Raw genomic sequence first — 17,990 nt, forward strand, 5'->3', positions numbered from 1 at the left:
TAATCAGTTTTGTAACAAATTTCCACAGCATGTGCTGTTCAGGAAAAACAGCAGATGTGGAAATTTGTTTAAACATTTCTTAGAATCTCTGATACTCATTAGCAGATTGACAAGGTGTTCTCTCAAACTATGATCTTGTGTTCTGTATAAAATCTATGGACTGTCTGCACCCAGGGTGAAAACTTCTGTATAATTCATTGGTTGGGAACAGTTACTAAACCAGGCTATTTAATCTTACCTTAGAGTAAAATTCTGTCAGTGTCTTAGGCTTTATTCCTTAGCACTTCCTTAATAGGTTCAAGTATTAACTCATACTTGCATACAGTCCTCAGGGAAACTGGATGACTTACTAAGTTTATCTGTATTGAAATCAGTAATAAAGTAGTGCTAACATGTGCCCTGGAAATTTGATGAAATCGGGGCCTGTATTCCCAGTTAAGTCATTAACCTTACTCCCAAATGTGCAGCTGTGTTATAAAACATCTGAAATGCAGTGTGCATCCTTAATTTTAAAATATGTCATAGAACCAAATCCTTACTTTATTGAAATGACATTAGGAGTTTTACTAGAGCAAAAATAATGCAATCTGAATAAACACAGAGGTGCTAATATGCACTAAATAATTCCCTCTATTGTTCTGTATCTGTGGTTCACACTGGTGATCTTTATTATCAAACTGCTCTTTCTAATTTTCCTGAGAAAATGTTATGATCAAGAGGTGGTCAGGATAAAAGACTACCAGTCATTAACCTGTACTTCCTGTCTGAGAAACAGAATTTTGAGTTGAGTAAATTTATTTCTCCTCATAATGGTTGAATCTTTTAAGCTCTCTTAATTTCAGATCAATATATTCCTACTTCGGGAGGGAGCTAAAATACTAGAATTTTAATATGAGAGATACCAAATGTTAAGTAACATCAGATAAACATATGTCAGGTAGTGTTACCACTGATAATTTTGACTTCCATATATTCAGGACAGTCTGTTAACTTTGGAAAACATAATGCTACCCCTTATATTTCAGGACATTGCCATCATCAATGAGGATAATCTGCCAATGTTTAATCGTTGTGGTGTCATGGCACTGGTTGCAGCATATCTAAACTTCCTGAGTCAGATGATTGCAGTTCCTGCCTTTTGTCAGCATGTCAGCAAGGTAACACATGGTTAAATAATTCAGGTCACTTCAGAACAGTACACACTCTACTGTAAAATCAATAAATAACTTGTGTCAGGTACTCATTTGTGGTGTTGATCTCCCGTATTTGTGTCCACTGACATTGTTGTGATCTTCAGTCTCTCATGGCATTACTTGCTGACTCTTAAAATTATAAACAAAATAAGTTTCTCTCAAGGTATAGCATTTTATTTTGCTTATGGTACCACATATAAACAGCCAAATCTCCATCTGGTATAACACTTTACAACCCCACCGTCTTTGGTAAAACTGTATTGACATGCACAAGACCATGAGAACCAGATTTTTAGTCAAAAGGACAAGAGCCACAGTCTCTTTCCCTGGTTAAAAGAAATCACAAATGTCTAATTTGTGTTGAGGTGGTTGTTAGTGACAGTTAGGTATTGAAGAAAACAACTATGGAACTACTCCATGTGTACTATTTGACTTGGATTTTTTTTTCAGGTCATTGAAACCAGAAGTGTGGAAGCAGCTTATTTTCTACCAGAAACAGTTTTCAAAGACAAATGCAAGTAAGTAGATACAAAATGGGAATTAGTAGACAGCAAAGTCCCTATTTTGCTATTAAAAATCATACATCATTGAAAAATGTTCCATATGTGAAAAAAAACAGAAGTTTTATGGTGTTCTGGACAGGCAGAAGAAATTTAAGCATTAAAAGCATGTATACTTACAGCGGAAAAAAGTGGGTTTTTTATTGTAGTCAGAGACTTTTATGCACAATAGGATGCTCAATGTGCTAACATAGCAAAATAAACACAGAATGGGTGAGGCTGGAAGGGATCTCAAGGTCGTCTGGTCCAAGTCCCCTGCTTAAGTAGGGTCACCTAGAGCAGACTGTGCAGGACCACATCCAGATGCTTTGGAATATCTCCAAGGATGGAGACTTCACAACCTCTCTGGGTAACTTGTGCCAGGGCTTGGTCACATTTGCACAAAAAAGTGTTTTCTGATGTTCAAACTGAACCCTTTGTGTCAGTTTGTGCCCACTGCCTTTGGTTCTGTCACAGAGCAGCACTCAGAGGTGCCTGAGGCCTTTCCACCCTCCCTCCCTTAAGGGAGCTGTACACACTGATGAAATCCACCTTCTCCTCTCCATGCTGAACTGGCCCAGCTCTCTCAGTCTCCATTGGAGAGATGTTCCAGCCCAGCAATCCACCTTAGTGACGCTGTGGTGGGCTCCCTCCATGGCTAACCCAGTTCCTGACTCAGCACTCCAGCTGTGGCCTTACCAGAGCTGAAAAAAGGATCTCCTCCCTCAGCCTCCTGATGTACTTCTCCTGATGCAGCCCAGGATACCCTCAGTGGTTTTTGACACAAGGACACACTTCTGGCAAATGACAAATATTACAATTAATTAATTACTATTAGTATTACTATTGCTGTGTAGGTTTGTCTTTTTTTTTATTTAAAAGAGATCATATTCTCTCAAGATGTAGCAGAGTAGGTGAAGAACATTTTTCAGATAAACAAGAAGTGTTAAAGTAATTTAAAATACTGCAGAGGTTTTCAATGGATTAATTTTAGGTGTATATTCATTCCTAAAAATCTGACCAAGCTTTATTTCCATCAAATCATTAGCATTGACCCTTCTTGGTTGCTCAAAGACATTAGAAAAATATTTTACTTAACCAACAAGTATCTATTGGTAGACAATAACTTCAAATACATGTTTTGACAGTCTTCCAAAATCCTTAGAGAAGGAGGAAAAAGATTTATATTTCCTGACGAACAAGATTGCAGAATCATTAGGAGGCAGTGGATACAATGTGGAAAGATTGTCAGTTCCATACGTGCCCCAGGTAACAGGTAAGTGGTGACACCATTTAATACCAGTCATTAAGAATGTTGTCCTAATGTATTGTGTGCCAATGAAATGTAATGTGACTGCTTGGCAACAAAACCTGATCAGATCATTTTGTCTTCTCTTCGTTAGCCACTGTATTATTGCTAAGACGTTTCAACTATTTCTCCTTTTAGGGTTTTTTTTTTTAAGCTTAAAGAATTGAAGTGAGGCAGAAAGTCCTAGAACCCACTTTGACTCTATTTAATGAGGTCTTTGCTTCAAAAGAATACCTGTGCTAACTTGATCTAGAAAATGAGGAAGGACTATATAAGTCAGCTTTTTTTGTCCTTTTCCTCTAAACATTGGATGAAAGATACTCCATCCTTTTGCCATATGGTCTTGTTCTGATTTATTTGCCTTAGTTGAATTCTCAATGAGCTGATGTTAATTTAAGCAAGAATGAGATGTTTTCCTCCATCACATACCCTGTGCAAGCTTAGTGCCAGGTAACAGTGGAATTAAAGTGTTGCCTGTGGAAGGTTTGTGGGAGTTTGTTCTGTACAGGCCAAGTGAATAATGTGAGAAGGACTAGCTAGTATGTGACATTTGTGTGCTTTTGGCTTTTAATGTATTTTCCACAGCCAGTTTAGCAACTTACTGAAAAAAAATTGATTAAATATCCATGTGTGTTTTGTAGCTGTATATAACTGGTTGCTCTTGTAATAGACTAAGGGATACCCCAACCCAAAGCATGGCTTTTTTAATGTACCTAGCAGTAAAATGTGATTTCTGTATTCTCTAGCTCACACATAGAAAGAACCAAAGTACATATAGACAGTGAATTCCAGATGTGTTGGCTCTTGCAGTCTGATTCAGAGACATTCACTGCTCTTGAATTTCTCTTTTGGATAGTTATTGTGTGAGGAGTCAAGTTCTCCAGACAGCAGGTGTGGTTTTGTCCCAGATCCAAGCAGGCACATTAGTGATATGTTCCAGCACAGCCACAGTGTGTTTTCTGTTACTGGTTGTCATCTTCTAAAAAGGATAATGTTCCTATACTTATTTCTTCTGGCATCTAAAAAACCAGTTAACGTTATATTTTAGTATTGGCAGAAGAGGTGGGCAGCAAGTGAGGAAGTGTTACAGGCTTTGAGTGAATGAGAATGGAGTGAGGAAGATAGCCTGGTTTGAAATTTATGTTAAACCTCTTCTAGAAACTCAGATATATTTATACCCAAATGACCTCTCTAAGGTTTTCTTGTATACTTTGCTAAAAATGCATTCCCACACAGGAAGAGACGTAAGTTCTGACATCAACATCAGTTGAGTTTAGCTGAAAGTGTGTGATTAACTGCCTCTGCAGGTGATGAGAAATTGCCATATTTAATACTAAGTCTTAGCACATGTGAATCAGATGGGTTCAGGGCTTTTGTAATTTTTTATAAAGAGCAGCAACCAAAACTTGTTCCTTGACTGTTGCCATAGCTAGTTAAGTTCATTAATCTCTGATCCTGTGGAATATTGAGCTTCCCAAGCCTTTCATTTAGCTAAATCAGGACCAAGTGAATATTTTGGAATTCCTAAGCTTTTATTTTTTTTTACTGCAATGAAATGCTACATTTCTGCTATTAATATTGTAATGCTAGAATGTAGTGTTTCAAAAGGGATCATAAATTGTAAAAAAAAGATTCATTTTTTGTGTTCCTGTGAAACCTAGGGTTGAACCCAAAAAGCCGCTAAATATTTCATCCTAATTATTTCTGCTGTTTCCAAATATCAGTGATACGATGCTTAACAATAACTTAGAGGCATAATTTTGTCATCTTGTCTTTGTTTCATGTCTTGATACTTCTTAACAACTAGAAAGACATTCATATTTGCAAATTTTTATACCTGTTTCTTTTTCTTACTTGAGGGAAGGAGAAATCTAATAATTTAAAATACATTCAAGCATTTTTTGTCATATATATATATATATTTATATATATTTTATTTTTTTTTTTTTTAAAATTCAACTCTATTTCCATCAGGCAAAAAACCTCATAAATGCAAACACAAGTCAAAAGGTAAAACTGATCTGTAGGTCAGCCTGCTCTCCTGCCTGTCATGTGTCCCTATTGGATATGCAGTCAAGAAATGCTTTTAGAAGGCCTAAAGACCTTTAGGCCAGAAATTGTGTTGTACTTAGTGGGCTTGGTGTTTCCTGACGCTTTTTTTGTTTCTCTCCTTGACATGCCTGTAGCAATGTAGCAATGTTAGCTGCTGTGGGGTTTGCTGTTGTGTTTACTCATGGTTTGGTACTCTGCCAAATGGTAGTTTGCTGTTTTGTTTTCCTGAGCAGGTAGTAGAGCCATAGGTGTCATTTTTGTGATGGTACTAATTACCTCTTTGAGTGACATTACAAAAAACTGTAGAAAGTTGGAAGAAGCTCTCAGTTGTTCAAAGAATGATGATTCATCTTAGTCACTGACCATTCAGGATAGTGACTGCACAGAGAACAGAGTCCCTCACCCAGGAAAGGAGGCATCTTAAGGATCATCTTGTTCCAAGCCCCCTGCCGTGGGCAGGAGCACCTTCCACTATCCTAGATTGTTCAAAGCCTCATCCAACCTGGCCTTGAGCACTGCCAGGAATGGGGCAGCCACAGCTCCTTTGGGCAACCTGTGCCACTGCCTCACCACCCTCATGGGAAAGAATTTCTTCCTATTATCTAATCTAAATCTGTCCTCTTTTAGTTTAAAGCCATTGTCCCTTGTCAAGAGCGATGGATCCTGCCTCAGTCAGTGAGGTGACACACAGAGCTGCTGCCATTGCCCCTGGGCAGTGGGGCCAGGGCTTCTGGGACAGCCTTGGCTGGGGCTGGGGCAGTGGCTGTTGGGGCTCCATCACTGTCCTCGAGCCTCTGCACTCCTTCATGTGTGTGGATGAACACTGTATCTTGCAAGAGGAAAAAACGGTATTTTGCACCATATTTTTTCCCACTTAATATGCTGAAATTAGAGATAAATGGGCATATTGCATATGCAAGTTTAGTGAGGCATCCATTACAAAAATGAATTCTATCCAAAGTAGTCCCTAAAATGTATCTTCTGGTGTTTGTGTGTCAGTTACAGAGAGAGCAGCAAGATGGCAGCAGAGATGTGGTTTTATCGGATTTTTCTCTTGGGGGCTGAGGTGCATTCCTCAGATTTGGAATGTATTGGGTTGTGTACCAGTGAGCCATCAGGGATTAAAACAGTAAATCATTCAGAATGCCATTTCAAATGCTAAGGGTCTCTGAGAACCTGGCAAATATTAGTAGAATTCAAGCGATTTTCACTAATCTTGTTCTTTCACTGCCTCTTGATCTTAAAATGACATTTCATTTGTGTGACTTCTGAAAGTTATTTCTTGGTTTTTAAAATCTGAGCATGTTCAGCTCTGCTGGAATGAATTCTGTTTGTTCATGCTCAATATTTGCACTGCAGAAGCACTTTGCTTGGCTAGAAGTGGTTTAAACAAAAGTTGCAGAAGAACCAGCATAAATTACCTTGTCATGGAGGAGTTTTACAGCCCTCCTTTTTTTAGTATCAGGTGCCTGTAGCTGCTTCTAACTGTGCAGTGCAAGTCTTAAAAAAATAATAGCAAGGTCCTAATGGCTTGATCTTGGCTAAAATCTAAAACATGACATTGCAATTCATGGTTTTGTAAATGTAATAATGAGATACACAAAATGTAAATGAGATACACAAAAGTCAGACCACTCTGTTTGTAAGCAGATCCTTGTGACAAGTCTTAAAATGTATTTTTACTGTTCATTAAAATCTTTTGTTAATACAGTAAATGTCAAAAACGAGGAAACACTAGTGGTGCATTGTCCTAGGACTGCAGTCACAGAAGGAGATTCCATCAAAGATGGATCATTTGCTCATAATCTCCTTATGTATTAATTAAAGTGTTGTACTTCTTTTAGTATCAGCACAGTTGGTCTGATTCCGACAACTTTTGAGGCCAGCTGGACCTGCTAAAATATTTGTAGGAAGTGAGAATGGAGAGAATTTTTTTCATCAGGTTGATTTTTAGACTTGCTGAATACGGTACTTGTAGCAACAAGAATAAGGAAGGATTGTTGTTCATTTCCATTCAGAAATCTTTGTTTCTTCTGTCAGTGAATCATCTTCCAAGAAGTCCTTTTTTGTTTCAGAGTATCTTAAAATTAAAACATTTTCAGTTTCACAACAAAAGAAAAAAAAAAGGATTTTACAGCTATGTATCATCATATGCTATGTTATTTATTATGCATTTGAATAAGATCTCAATTTTAAAAAGTATAGATTTTCAAGGGAAAGTTGAAAAGATCTGTAATGAGAGGAGGGAGGGGCTGTAAAAAGGTTATTTTTCTTCATATTTAGTAATTTAGAGGAGTAATGCTAAATGTATCATTTTTCACATTTCAAATGATAAAATAGATGATCTTGGGCTAAACAGGCATATGGAAATAAAACTGCATCTGATGGGTAGAAATTTGACTGATCTTGTGTCAAGAGTGTTATGCAAAAAGTGAGAAAATTTCTTCTTGTACCAGATGAGGACAGACTCTCCAGGAGGAAGAGTATTGTGGACACAGTGTCTATTCAGGTGGATATTCTGTCTGGCACCGGCACAGAGGATAAGGTATGAAAATCAGAGATTATTTTAAAGCAGCATCTTGAGTGGAAAGAGTGGGGAATGCAAAAAAAGTTTTCCCAGGAAGTCAAATACCTGATTATTCTAGAAATGTTAAATATTCAGGGGAATGGTTTTTTTAAGTTCTGTGTTTGCAGAAATGTGTTGTCAAAGACACTCTGCTGATCTTATTATATAAAAGAGTCGAGTATTTTGTCACTACTGTTTTTTACAGGTAGCAGTGCAGTTATGGTACAGCAATACATTTATTTACATGCTGAACAACTGGTATTTTATGAGTAAATATTCTAAAATGTTTTCTTTGCCTTTTGAGAGATACAATAAATTTCAGTATCTGTATCCCTGTATCATTTGAAGTATTTGAGAGGCTTGTTCAACAACCTGGGGCTTTGAGATACAAGCCTAGAGAAACAGAAGGCTGGTGGGAGACCTGCGGTCTCTGGGTGGGACAGGTAGAGCCCAGGCAGGCTGTGCAGGCTGCACCACTGCACCAGTGTCACAGTTCCCCTCCAGAAGAGTTTGGCATGCAGTGCTTAAATCACAGGAAGGATAAAGTAGCACCAAAAAGTTCATATCTGGGGTACAGGAGCTGATGCTAATTATCCCTTAGGAAGACTACATTATAACTAAAATTATCCCACATCGTTTGACACTTGATTTGAAGTATTTCCTAAAATAAATTTCTACTTCTACTGAATATTTTTCAAGGTTCTGCTGATTTTTATTAACTAGATTTCTGCTGGCTGGAGTGGAGATTAGCTGTTAAAATTGAGGCGTTTGTAACTCAAATGAGGAGCAGATGATTCCTACTTTGGACATCTTCAAGCACAAACTGGAAACATGAAGCAAAATGTGTGGACTGAGTTAATATGAGTTTTAGTTAGAAATTCAGTATTAAACTGTAGCAAAGAAGCAAGCTTTACATTAGACAGAAGTGATAGTTTTTTGCATTATTATTATTATTACTATTACCTTTATTATTCTTTTCTGCTTTGTGCTCATGATACCTCAGATGATCTTTTGTGTTCACTTCTTGCTTTTGTGCTTTAGCAAGGATACAGATAAAAGTTCATGAACAAGAATAAAAAGGTATTTGAAAAATAAGTGGGACAATCAGATCTCTAGCTTTCTGGAGCAAGTAAATGCTTTTCAAAGGTCTGAGGCTGTTTGACATTAGTATTCTTTTTTAAAATCACGAATTATATGTGGTTACATGTAATTGAACAACTCCCTTGAAAGTAGAATTAAATGAGAGAAGTTTCCATTTCACATTTCAAGTTATGCTGGTGTTATGTCAAGCATTGATACACAGACCTTTTTGAAGTGGATGTAGTGGTTGTGGATAAAATAGTTTTATGGGTTCTGTCTCTTTATGGACTTTTTGATTTGGGTTCTTTTTCCCTTTGAACTGAAGATTGATGAGAGGGAGGCTGGTTTTCTCTCGTTCGGTCTCAGTTGTTTATTTTTTCTTATCAGCATTACAAGGTACAAGGAGCTATGTGCACTATGATAGAAAAGGGGTAAAATGGCTAACAAAGATCTTCTTCAAGGTTTTTTATATGTCCATTTACCTAATTAACAGGTGCCAACTAAATTATTTTTCTTAGTGACCCAATGACCCAACACCTGTGTGCTGCACTGTGACATTTTCTACCCAATCACTTACTACTACTCAAACACCCTTAGGAGAAGAACATGAAGAAGAAAGAAGAAGGACAAGAGACAACACCCTAAATCCTCCATCTTGTCTCCTGTTCTCTAAACTACTTTTTCACCCAGTGATTTAAGAAACTTTCTAATCTACACATTTACACTTTTCCTATCTAACTTTAACATTTGTTTTCATGTGTCACCATGAAAACATGCACATGAATTTCATATTATATGAAATTCAGTGTTTCCTTGAATCCTAGAACTAAATATTAAAAACAAGGGCACACAGTCTGTATTTCAGACTCCAACAGGTTCTCAGGTTAGTGTGATCTTAATGTAGTCCAATGTCTTGGATAATGAATTACTTGTTATCTCTTAAAAACAAGAATCTTATTAATCAGGAACACAGAAAGCAAAGTATTCCTCCTTTACTTGCTTTATGAGGTTTGTTTACAAGGCAAAGGTGAAAACAGTATTTTTTAGTTAGCTGACTGCACCTTCATACCTTTATATGAATTCTGGTTTTCTTGCTGTGTAGATTAGTCAGTATAGCAATCCATAATCATTAGCAGAAATAAACTGCAAAAAAACAAGCATAAATCTTTATGATTGAGAGGATTACCTACTTAATTAATGGAAACTTTAGGACATAATGATGTATGGTATCATTTCTGCACTGAGATAGAAGACTGTTTATCCATAAAATGGAAATATCCAAAAAATTACAAATGCAATTTTCTCAACATAAGTTTTTTGTGGTGCCAAGTCTATTAGTGAATCCTGTTCAGGAAGGTGAGTTATTCCATTGTTATCTCCATTTATAAGGTGAATGCACTTGTAAATGCAGGTAGTGCTTCTGTGATATTAATAACCAAGTATAATGCTGGGTAATATCAGCAAATAATGTATTGACTAGCACTATGAAAGGCACCCATAAACAACTAACATTTACCAAATGTGAGTTGTATAAAAGGTGATTTCAGAATTTGAATAATCTTGATCTGTAGCCATATCCACAAATACTTGAGAAAAAAAAGGTGTTTCACTGTTTATTTATTAATTTTTATTTATTCAGAGGTAGGGAATACATGCTGAGTAAGTAAAACCTGTTAGAAAAACATAATATACAATTACAGCTCATGAAATAACTCATGTAAAAAGGAAACAACTACTTCCTTTTCCCTTAACAGTAGTTGAAGCCAGTGAATTCAAAAATTGAAAGAATTCACAATCTTCTGAATGGAATAAAGAAACTTTTTGCTACCTTACCTCATACCTTAAATCATATTGGACCGTTCTAGAGAGTTAGTGTTTATCAGGAAAAATAACCGTACTGCCTGTTCACATGTTGGAGGATTGAAGTGGGGAAGTTCAAGCCAAGAAACCATGTTATATTCAGGTGAAGACTGTTCTGCCATCTAAACATAATGCCACGGGGGTGGCTTCACTATAAATATATTTACTGGTATAGAAGATATATCTATAATGAATTGAAACACTTTGGTAGTTTTGCACCCCAAGCAATTCCTGGTGAAGTACATCTGCAACAGCAAATGGATATTCATATTAGTAGATGAAAAAATTTTCACAGTGCATCAGACATAGTTTATTATGAAGAGCCCTTTAACTCCAGTATGTATGATATAAGAACCAAATTATTAGGATCCATCATGGTACAAGGTTAGCCTAAAGCAGCAACCATTTTCCACTCTGCACTCCAATGTCATCTATTTTAGCATCACATTGCTGGTGACATTATTGGCAACAGCTGTCTAAGAAGCAGCACTGAGATTTTTACAGTATAGAAACACTACAGCTTATTCCTCACCTGAAGGACTCTTCTGCCAAAATCCAAATCCATTTATAGTTTCTATAGAGCAACTTGACTACAATTTGGAAGGTTTTCCTTCATCTCATTTGATAAAAATTTCCTCACTAATTTCAGTGGCTTAAAAATGTGAATTAGTGATCTGTTGGCTGTCACAGAAGGTCCAAAAAAAGTCATTAGAGACTTGGAATGCCAAAAAGTGCTGGCTGTTTTGGCCTGCTGTGTTTATCATATTCCTTGTTTTTTATAAGCTTATATGTTGTATGTGATGATAAAGAAATTTTGTTGCTATGCGTTTAGGTTGATAATACTGAAGAAATCACCTTCGAAGCTTTGAAGAAAGCAATTGGTAAGATTTATTACACTTGTGTTTGTGCAGCATAGTTCTTGATTACTATGGAGTTGCTTAAGAAAAAGGAGAAGCCAGAATAACATAAAATACTACTTTGAACATAAAAACTACCTTTGTTTCTTTTCAGGTAGTAAATTTATTAAGAACACAAGTTATTTATTTCTAAATCTCTGAAATTACATGTTGATAATGTTAGTGAATTCATTTTCTGAAGTTAATGGGACTGAATGAAAAGCATCTGGAAATGCCTGTCATCTATTACATTTGCGGTACAGACAAAGCCATAAATATGAAATATTTAAGTTACATTGAGTGATTACTTATGAAATAATTTTAATATTTTTTATGTTTTAAGATTTTGGGTCTTCAGTGAATTAAAAAATAGGTTGTAAATTACACATCATGGATTTTAAAGTGCTAAGATTTTTTAAAATAATATTTTTCTGACAAGTGACCTAGTTATGGGAATACAGAATTATCCAGATTCCTTATTTCATATTACTGTAAGTAATTACTAATTAAAGCTTTGCAGTCTGCCAAAATCCTGTTTAAAATATGGATTGAACATTGATGTTTAGAACAGTAGAGGCATTCTAAACAGTAATTTAATCTGCTAGTATTCCAACTAATCCCTGAGGTACTTAAATTCATTAGATGCTGGAAAGTATAGGTTCAGTTAGCTTATATAGATTGAACCGGCTTTTCCCAAATTCTGATAGAAAACTGTGGCCACCTGTCAGCATGATACTTGGAGATTCTTGTTTCCTCTTGAATCTGAACCTGGGTACTGCAAGTGAAAAGTGCAGGCCATAAAGCAAAAGGGAGCCTAGATGTTACTTATAATCAAAGACTTAGTAAGAAAGGGAGGAAATTGGGTCCATCTCCCTGAAATTTTATCTGCATTTCACTTTATTAGCAATGCTAGATGACAACTCACTTGAGTGGTTACATCACTTCAAGCACAGCCCTTGTTCACTTCTGCGGTGCACATTTGATAATCTCTTGTACTTCACAGGCAAAGACTGCATTTGTCTTTATTTTTTTTTTATTATTCTTTTTAGATAACAATGGACTTGAAGAACAGGAAAAGGAAAAAAGGCGTCTCGTGATTGAAAAGTTCCAAAAAGCACCATTTGAAGAAATCGCAGCTCAATGTGAAACCAAAGTAAGTTTCTGCAAAATGTTAGCCCTGAGGATATCAGTGTAGGCAATAGTGGGCACCTTGTGACTGAAGGTGTTTTAAGTTGTCTTGTCACTGCTGCAGTTACTTCTGCAAGAGTTCAGAAATTCAAGAAGTTCAATTTTTTTTTTTTTACTATACTGCTGTCAATGTTGGGAGATTCCAGTAATTTGAAGTGTGTTTTTTTTGTTCCTAGACCGTTTGGAAGGTAATGGGTAACTTGTACATTCTTTACCATAATATTTTCCTTGTTATCTTTGAAATCCAGGTTCACAGTTCATTCCTATTTCATTCTGGGATAACTGGAGCAGCATTTAACCCACTATGTATTTTAAATAACTAAATATATTTCAGGTTTCTTAAACTCCTATCTGCAACAGCAGAATTTGCTATTTAATTCTTGGCACTCCAGGACAGGCTCACTCAATCTCAAATGCATCTTTAAGACTCAGAATCTTTGCAGCAGTGAGAAAGGAAATTAAGAATTGTGGCCTAGATTTACATGTGGCGGTGTGGAACACACTCACCTGAGTTTGGCCTGGCACCCATTGTAGCTCAATTCAATATCTAGGAGTTAATAATTCAGTTTTAATTCTTCTTTTCCCTAGGCAAACTTGCTTCACGATAGACTGGCACAGATACTGGAACTCACCATCCGGTAAGGCTTTATGTGAGAAGAATATCATAACTGAAAAATGACTTAGAAAACAATTGTGGCTATTTTCAGATGGTTATGTCTTAGTGTTCTCAAACACCTGTAATAGGGAGAAAATAATTGCCTTAACTGAATGCTGTGGTTTACTCCTGATAGGCCTCATGTAGCCCCAGGTAGCCACTGGCTTAACCTTCCTCAGCAGGATGAGGAAGAGAATTGGAAGGGTAAAAGTGAGAAAACCCATGGGTTGACAGAAGAATAATTTAATAGGTAAAACAAAAGTCACACGTGCTAGCAAAGCAAAATAAGAAATTAATTCACTTCCCGTGGGCAGGCAGGTGTTCAGCCATCTCCAGCTAAGCAGGACTCTTTGAGAAGGCAAATGCCATCACTTTAAATGTCCTTTTCTTCCTGCTTCTTTCCTTAAAGCTGTTATTGCTGAGCATGACACTGTATGATATGGGGTATCCCATGGGTGAATTGGGGTCTGCTGTCCCATCTGTGTCCCCTCCCAACTTCCTGCCCCACCTGCAGCCTACACCCTGGCACAGCAGTGTGAGGAGCAGAAAAGACCTTGACTCTGTGTAAGCTCTGCTCAGCAGTAACAAAGACATCCCTATGTTATCAGTACTGTTTCCAGCACAAATCCAAAACACAGCCCAGCTACTGTACACCAGCTACTGTAAAAAAAGTTACCTAAGCCAAAACCAGCACACTGAAAAATAATACTTTTCATCACTTTGATTTTCTTACTACTTTGAATCTTCCTGATAGTGGAGGATATCCAGAAACCATGTCATTGTGTCTTACAGTATCTCTGTGTCTATCAGTAGTGTACTGCAGGATGGTGTTGTTTTCCCATTGCTGCATCTGGTTGAGAAAGTAATTAGATATTGAGCACCCCAAGTAGTACATGGTGTTATTATAGAGAGTTGTGCACATCATTATGCAGGATAAATAGTATTTATTAGCAGTAAGATGCATTTTGATAGTTCCATAACATCAGTGAAATTGATGATACAGACGAAAATATAAAAATCCTCAGGGCATGATAATTTCATTAAAATTTCAAGACTAGGATAAAATGCTGTTGGTATTTTATTATTTTTTTATACTGTTGGTATATATATTGGGGGGTAGTTTACTCTTGCTTCTTGCCTCTAAGTGTGTAAAGTTATAACAAAGCAATCCATATAACTATAAATTCTGTGTATTGGTTGTGCTTCTCACACAGTCCTCCGCCTAGCCCCTCAGGAACGATGACCATTACTGCTGGACATGCTCATTACCATTCTGTTCCAGTCTATGAGATGAAGTTTCCAGATCTTTGTGTGTATTAAGTGTCTTCTGAAGTCTGCTGGACATTATTTAGAGTAGAGTACAATAGAAAGACCAAGATGAGTTTTCAAATTTTATTGTTTATTGTATCTAACTTTATTATAATGATGGATATGAGCCAAATACAGATTACTTTAGCCAAATTCATGACACTGTCTTGAATTGTTTTATTCTGTAATATATTTTGAGTTAGGTTTTTCACAGACCATGTTTCTTCATTTTCATATTTGAGTACATGTGAAATTCAGATTTAAAACTTGTTTTGCCATATAGGTAAATATTTCAGTTACTCCAGGAATTTGAATTGCTTCAAATTCCTTTAATTTGAGATACTGTAACTGAAAAACCTATTAAAGCCTTGGTTTGGTTTGGTTTGGTTTGGTTTGGTTTGAGTTTTTTTTTTTGTTTGTATGGTTTTGGTTTTTTTACTCCTCTCCTCCTCAATTCTGTGTTGAACTTAAATGCTTTTGGCTTGCTTCACTCCATTCAATGTAACCAGTGGAGCACTACCTGAGCTCCCTCTTGTTCATGCTGTCATAGCTACTGTTTGGTTTGAAATAAATGGAAAAAAACCAATACCTTACATGTGTTCAAATACAGTGAATGAATTTATGGACACTTGTTAAGTATATTTGATGCATCACATAACATGCTTTTTAGATAGATACATCTAGTATATGTCCTGTGTTTCTTGCTAAAAGTTAAACCTTAAGCTTTGCATAAGAGAGGAGAAATCTCCTCTTGAAGCACGAAATTGTGCAATATATTTCATGTCTTAAGATGTATGGTTTACAGACTGTACTTTTGAAAACACTGTAGTATTTACTGTCTGCTTTAGTATAAATACAGGAGAGATATATTTAGTATAGCAGAAAATAAACTGAGGGCATTTTGAATCATAAATACTGAAACTATATTCTATGAGACGTTTCTCTGTAGTTTATAACAGCTTTTTAGTGATATTTTAGAAATTGAAAGAAAAGTCAATGAAACCATTTAAAGATCAAGAATTTATTACATATATTTTCAAGCAAAAGCATTTTTAGAGATGCATCTCTGTGTTTGTTTTTGTTTCATTTCTCAAACCTTTAAGGTAACTTTCATAGGTTTACGTATCTGAGCATGTACTATTCAAATGTAAATAAAAGTAAAACTGATAGAGTAAATCATGGACATTTGATGATAATTGTCAAGGCTGTCTTTATGACTCACTGAATCCTGCAGGCAAATAAAGAAAAGCATCATTCATTGATGCCATGAATAGTAAGTTTGACATTAGCTGAATCTGACTGAGGCAGTGCAAACATAAATGAATGCTCTCAAATATCTATAGTAAATGTAGACATTTAATTGAGTGTTTTGGATGAACAGTGAACATGAACAAAGTAACCTAACTTCAGTTAGTCCTGCTTTGAGCAGGAGCTTGGTTTAAATAACCTTCTGAAGTCCCAACCTAAATTAACCTTTGATTGTATAACTCAAGATCTGAAGGATTATTAGTCCTGCTAATTTGCTGGCTGGAGCATTACCAAACCAACTGTAAAAAGGATTTTAAGTTTCTTGAACTGTAGTCCAGTATTTTACTGGACTACACTTAAAAGTTTGATGTGGCATGACATCAGAGAAATAACAGCTACTTAAACCTATGAGATGACATGCTGAGACTTTCAGAAGGCATTCACAAAGCTCAAAAGGTAATTGAGACCTTCTTTTCAGTTTAACAGTGCAATCACAGCTGTTAGTGGATGACGAAACAGCCCCTTATCTACAGCATTCCGTTGTGATTTTTACTGCTGCAGCGTATCAGCCTGATCAGACCACAGTCTACACATAAATAGGACTCTAGCTTTTAGTTTTCACTTTTTTTTTTCTTTTTTTTTTTAAGGTAAGACTAATAGTTTTTTTGGCCTGTATAAAGAGTGTAATTTTTTAAAAAGTAAATCCAACATAGGGATACAATGTAAAACACCTACCCACTTTGTCCTTTTTTTTAGATTATCACTCAGCACTTTTGTACAAAAAGAAGGAGTCTTAAGTAATAAAGAATGTACTTCTGTTTGCACTTGTGCAGTATGGAGACTGTGCTGTAAATACAGGATTGTTTCTGTGATTGAATTCTGTTGCATGAATGCTGCATGTGGAAAAACTGTATTCGGCATTTCATTTTCTGTTCTGTTGATGAAGTATTTTTCCTTTATGGTTATGGTAGGTTTCCGTGTTTCCAATGTTCAGTTTGGGAAATGCAGGTGTTGTGCAGGTGTAGTTCAGGGAGTGAAGAGCTTGTAACACTTTGTGTGTACATGTGATATTTAATTTCTTCCTTTATGGAAATTCAGGGAGTCTGTAAGTTGATAATTGGTTCACTCTGGCCTTTTTAGACACGTGGGAGACGGGAGTGACTGTAAAATGTGTTGTGTTGGTAGTTATTGTTATATGAGCCAATGAATGAAACCAAAAGAATTAAGAATGTTGTTTGTTGTACAGTACAAAGCTGCTTTGTTTCACTTATCTCTTTATGTTCTTCAGAGAAGCTGCAGAACTTAAAAGTTCCTTATGCAAACTGGCCCTGTCACTAAGCACTGTCTTAATGGTTATAATTGGTACCCGGTTTAAATGTATTTCAGCTGTTGCTTGGGGTTCTCTTTCCTATTATGTCATCTTGAAAAAAATATAGTTTTTGGTAGTGAGTCACTTTAAGATAAATTAAATTCATGGTAATTTTAAAAGGTAGAAATAGCCTGTTGTCCAAAATCAGAGTAGGGCTAATTTGTCTGTTGTTCCAATGATCATATATTCTGTACTGTACGTAATGAACCAGTTTCAATAAATGTAAGAACACACTGTGCAATCTATATTTAAGCAATAAAATAAACCAAAATTTAAAAATTAATCCTTTCTAAGGTGTCTGTTAATTTTTACTGCTCACAATTTATATGTCAGTTACTAATTTTTTAGCATTTAAAATAGCCCTCAGTTTACACACTTTTTTTTTTTTTTCTTGCAAATATTACAGCATTGTATTGTTATTAAACTACTGCATCTATTTATTATTAAACCTGGACAGGCTTGAGAGGTAGGGCTGTGAGAACCTCATGAGGTTCAACAAGGCCAAGTGCAAGGTCCTGCACTTGGGGTCAGGGCATTCCCAAGCACAAACACAGGCCAGGAGAAAAATGGATTGAGAGCAGCCCTGAGGAAGATTTGGGGGTGTTGGTGGGTGAGAAGCTCAACATGTCCCAGCAATGTGCTTTGGCAGCCCAGAAACCAAACATGTCCTGGGCTGCACCCAGTGCCCCACGGGCAGCAGGGCAAGGGAGGGGATTGTCCCTCTCTA

General features: G+C 36.3%; 1 protein-coding gene across 11 annotated transcripts in view; it reads left to right on the forward strand.

The window, feature by feature from the left end:
* The window catches only part of EFR3A (EFR3 homolog A), a 76,783-nt gene extending 59,237 nt beyond the window's left edge, over window positions 1-17,546 (forward strand). For 8 of the 11 annotated variants that reach the window (XM_058831873.1, XM_058831871.1, XM_058831865.1 and 5 more), the window contains 8 exons: window positions 1,026-1,157; window positions 1,644-1,711; window positions 2,881-3,008; window positions 7,550-7,638; window positions 11,432-11,480; window positions 12,545-12,648; window positions 13,272-13,321; window positions 16,373-17,546. In XM_058831873.1, coding sequence (XP_058687856.1) covers window positions 1,026-1,157; window positions 1,644-1,711; window positions 2,881-3,008; window positions 7,550-7,638; window positions 11,432-11,480; window positions 12,545-12,648; window positions 13,272-13,321; window positions 16,373-16,490 — 738 coding nt within the window. In that variant the 3' untranslated portion in view covers window positions 16,491-17,546. Of the gene's footprint in view, window positions 1-1,025; window positions 1,158-1,643; window positions 1,712-2,880; window positions 3,009-7,549; window positions 7,639-11,431; window positions 11,481-12,544; window positions 12,649-13,271; window positions 13,322-14,552 lie in introns of all 11 variants that reach the window. The other 3 variants (XM_058831867.1, XM_058831870.1, XM_058831868.1) reach the window with 2 other exon arrangements.
* Window positions 17,547-17,990: the final 444 nt, after the last annotated feature.

Source organism: Poecile atricapillus, chromosome 2 (genome assembly GCF_030490865.1).
Source record: "Poecile atricapillus isolate bPoeAtr1 chromosome 2, bPoeAtr1.hap1, whole genome shotgun sequence".
Lineage (NCBI taxonomy): Eukaryota > Metazoa > Chordata > Aves > Passeriformes > Paridae > Poecile > Poecile atricapillus.